The sequence below is a fragment of the Centruroides sculpturatus genome, unplaced genomic scaffold, assembly GCF_000671375.1.
Source record: "Centruroides sculpturatus isolate CEXI.00-Female unplaced genomic scaffold, Cexi_2.0 scaffold4301, whole genome shotgun sequence".
Classification (NCBI taxonomy): Eukaryota; Metazoa; Arthropoda; class Arachnida; order Scorpiones; family Buthidae; genus Centruroides; species Centruroides sculpturatus.
The window spans coordinates 2,086-6,800 of NW_019388388.1; the positions used below are offsets into that span (position 1 = coordinate 2,086).

At 27.5% G+C, this 4,715-nt stretch overlaps 1 protein-coding gene across 1 annotated transcript; it reads left to right on the forward strand.

The window, feature by feature from the left end:
* Positions 1–1,189: 1,189 nt before the first annotated feature.
* LOC111616926 (protein MCM10 homolog) lies at positions 1,190–4,214 on the forward strand (the record flags this gene model as incomplete). The annotated part of the gene is made up of 3 exons (XM_023358276.1): positions 1,190–1,694; positions 1,898–1,997; positions 4,052–4,214. Coding segments are annotated over exons 1-3 (681 nt in total), but the record flags the coding sequence as incomplete, so codon positions are not given.
* Positions 4,215–4,715: the final 501 nt, after the last annotated feature.

Sequence of the window (4,715 nt, forward strand, 5' to 3'; positions counted from 1 at the left end):
CAAAGAATATAATATAGTACTTAGTTTTTAAAATTATATCTTTTATTTGTAAGAATTATNAAACAAACCACAAAATACATTGAAAAAATAGGAACAAGCTAAAAATTTTGATGACGTTGACCTTTTTTTTCAGGCTATTTAGCAGTTCTAAAAATGTTGTATTGTTAAAAATATCTTGAATTCAACTACAGCAGGGGAACCTGAGACAGACCTTGACTGTGCACTCATTCCATTTCTTGCTCTATAACTGCATCTTTCTCAGGTTTGTCACAGTAATGGCACGTAATAGCATGTCTACTTTGCACTATAATCATTGTTGCAGTAATTCAAAGAATATAATATAGTACTTAGTTTTTAAAATTATATCTTTTATTTGTAAGAATTATATTTAGTTAATTATTTTGTTAAATTTTTTTTTAATAGATGGCACTACATGTAAAGTCAGCAATCAAATGTAGACAGAATTAATCAATATAGAGAAATCTAATTGATAATTTGGTGTGGGATGTACAGCATGATTTAAGTTAGAAGTATTTGAACTTAACTGTCGAGTTTTGTAGTAATTGGTCAAACAGCCTAGGCGTGTATAGTGAACAAACATACATACATCCTGTTTTAGATAATATCATAATAAAAATATTTATTCATGAACTACAATTCTACTCAGATTGTTTACTGATAATTTTTCATGTCATAATAAAGCAAGTAATTCTGAAGTTGATTAAAAAATTTTGGGATTAATTAATTCAAATTTATCCCAAGATTTATTTCTTTAGAGACAGTTGAATTTCTCTTCAGTTAAGGATTCCTGTTGTATCAGAAAAATTAAAATTGCCCTCAATATATTTATTAATAATAGATGATCAAATGAAAGGATAATTTGTGAGAAGTAAAGCATAGAGTTTGTTGATGCTGTAAGCTAGTCTTTATGACACTGTGAGCCAGTATGCAACAGGCATGGCCAGATCATTGCAATGCCTAATCTGATTCTAGCATTGCAAAATTCCATGCTCTACTTCTTGCAAGTTCTATTTTTATTTGATTATCTAATAAATCAGTAAATTTATATTTCATAGTGTAAATTTTTTCAGTAGAAAATTTTTATAGAAAGATTTTCTAAGTTATTTTTTTATATTTTGTGTATGGATGAAAAAAAATGTATCTATAATTATTTTTATTTGCAGAATTAGACCTGGATATTGTTACACAATTATTAGAGACAGATGAAGATAGCTGGGAAGATAAGAAAGATAATTTGATTCCTGATAATAAAGAAATGAAACATAATGAAGAAAAATCAGAACAAGAAATAAAAAATGAATTAGAGCTTGTAAAGAAAAGAATGGACGAACTTCAAAAACAATTACAGAAAAAAACTTCGCAAGAAAATGTAGAAAAAACAGTAAATGAATTGCCTGAAGATAAAAGACAAATAACAGAATTGACCAAAGGAAATAAAATGAAAGATATTGGTATAGATATTTTTATATCTCAGTCCAAATCAGTTCTAGCTAATAAAGTTACTGATGATAAAGCAAAAAGTGAAATTCATTCAGGAGAAATTGATTCATCAGATGATGAGATGAATGCTTTTGGAAATTCATCGTTATCAGAATTGGGGCGGGAAATAAAGAGAAATTTAAATCAGAGTTCCAGATCATTAATAACGTCAAAATTTCAATGTAAAAGTACTTGTAAGTATGAAAAAATATATTTATTTGTTATATTAGTTGGAGGATAAGGTAAATGATATTGAGTTAACTATTTAACTGTAAAGTAAACCCAGAAAACTTGAGTATTTTAGTTTTTTTAGTTCATTATCAGCAATAGAACTTGTTGAAAAATTTTTGTAATACCAAGTTTTTAATGTTAACTACAGTATTATAATTGCTTTCAGGGACAAATAGCATAAAAAGTAAAGAGTCTACATGCTTAAATGCAGAAAAAGAGACATCTTCAAAACCAGAATTTGAGATTTATTCTAATTTACGAATAATGTAAGTTTAAAAAATACTTATTGATTACAAATATTGAATTTTATTTTGTTTTAACATAGTTAATGATGTGTAATATAGGAGGGAAGAAACAAACTGGATAGACATAGTTAAAAAACTCAAAAACAGTTTGAAGGTTTTTCAGTTATTTTTTTTTAATCATAAAGAAATTTGATTCAAACATTACCAGCTACCTAAATACAGGATCTTCCAAAAAGAATGCTACCATTTTAAATTACTGTAATTATGTTAATTATTATCTGAGATGTATGTAGTATCTACACTAATCGATAGAATAACTGTTCAATCTGCATTCAAACATATGGTTGTCTACTGCCTATAGAAAGTGACATATGAAAATGGTGACTCCATCGTAGAGATATTTTGTGTTCTGTAATTTTTAAACTTTGTAGGAGTTGCAGATTACTCATGTTTCACAATGATGAGTAATTCTAACTTTACAAACTGCATCTCTAAACCAAGTGATTGCTGTAATTTGTCAGGTTATTATTAATTAAAGCATAATAACCTGATTAATTACAGCAATTGTTTGGCTTAGTATCAATACATCGGGCTTCGGGATGTTGATACATACAAAACATCTCTGTTGTGAAGTCACTATTTTCATTTATGGCACTTCCTAGAGGTAGTAAAAAACAAGACATTTGAATGCATATGGGAGTCAGAAAGTTGGACAGTTACTCTATTGGTTGGTATACATTGAATATTTTTCAGATAATAATTAATATAATTAGTCGTTTAAAATGGCAGCATTCTTTTTGGAAGACCTATTATATTTATTAGTTATGCCATTAAAATCTGTCATGTGATTATTTTGATTATAAAATTATATTAATATTAATTTTACTAGGAAAATAAATAGGATATACACAAATAATTTATATAAATATTATATGAAAGAATTGAAATTTAAATATTGAATAATATGCTTTAATATTGCTAAGAGTGTACTGATTATCAATATTGTTGCTGATTGATATTGTCACTAATATTATTTGGTCAATTAAAGACTAAATATTTTATAGAAAATTAATTATTAAATTAAATTAGAATTTTTTTGTTTTATAAAATATATGGTATTTGAATATAAAAAGTTATGTTGAATATTAATTATTTTAAACATTCAACTTGAAGTGTATTGAAATTAAATTCAAATAAAACAAACCACAAAATACATTGAAAAAATAGGAACAAGCTAAAAATTTTGATGGCGTTGACCTTTTTTTTCAGGCTATTTAGCAGTTCTAAAAATGTTGTATTGTTAAAAATATCTTGAATTCAACTACAGCAGGGGAACCTGAGACAGACCTTGACTGTGCACTCATTCCATTTCTTGCTCTATAACTGCATCTTTCTCAGGTTTTTGAGATGCTAACAGCATGATTATACACAGGTACAATGGGATGAAATAAATTTCTGCATTTTTTCTCACTTATGCTGATCCTTTTTTGCCCCCACTGTGGGGAATCAAAGTTGTCTTTCCATTTCTGGGTGGCATGCCTGTATACATTCAACGAAGAATCAGATTAAGTTTAACTTTCAGTAGATTATCTTTATCATCATAATTCTTTATACTAAATTCCCAAAAATAATCAAACTGGAAGCATAATATGTATTGTATGTCAGATGAAGAAGTACAGTATGTAGTTGCATTATATTAATTCAAATAGATATTTAGTGTTGGAGAAGAAAGGTGTGTAATTAGCACTTCCAAATAAATAGAAAGAAGAAAAGGCATTTTCTCCATTTGCCTATCTTAACAGAACAATTGAATTATTCTGAGAACTGAATTTATCTTTCTTACTCTCAGTGTTTGCAAAATGTTTCTTTATTTCATTCAAAAATTAGAATCCAGTTAATCAAAATTTTAATTTTATTTTAACATGGTCTTCATTATAAATTCTTTATTTCTTAAAATCAAATAACTGATTATTAGAAAATATTTCCATATTGTTGAAACCTTGAATGAATGCTTTATATTTAAAATACAATCTAAAACAGTCAATTATATTTATTTAAATTTTTTACAATTTTAGAAATCCTTTAATTTCTTCTTCAGTGATGAAAAGTAGAATGGAAGGACGCAAATTAGTTAAAATGTCTTCTATAAGATTACATATGAGGGGTAATGATATTGAAGGTGATTGGGTAACTGTTGGTGTTATAGTAAAAAAAGTGCCACCCAATACTTCTAAGAAAGTAAGTAATTTTAACATTTCATTGATTTTATAAAAGTTGATAATATAGATAAATTTCTTTTACTAAAATATTATTTATGTAAATATCATTATTTCCTAAAACCAGGCATATGGAATTGGTACACAGAGCCTCCAGTTCTGACTATACCCAAAATTGCTTCCAACTCCAACTCCATGACTCATCAGTAGCCAAATGGACAAAACCACTGGTAATTAGTTGTAGATTTGCACCTCACCACTGGACTAGCTATATGGAGTTTTTAGGTTTTCTCACATTTGTAACACCTGAATAGGGACCAGTTTCTCATAGAAAAGTCCTCCTGGGAAACATCATCTTTCATTAGATTATTCACATATCACATTGTCATATCATACAAAGAAATCAACCTCCAACTCCAGCCTCAGTTCAGATGAAGCATGCAATGTCATAACATCGTAAAAGCCATTTTTCTCTAAGTATGTTTTATTGAAGAATTGAATTCTAAATGCAATGCAAAAACAT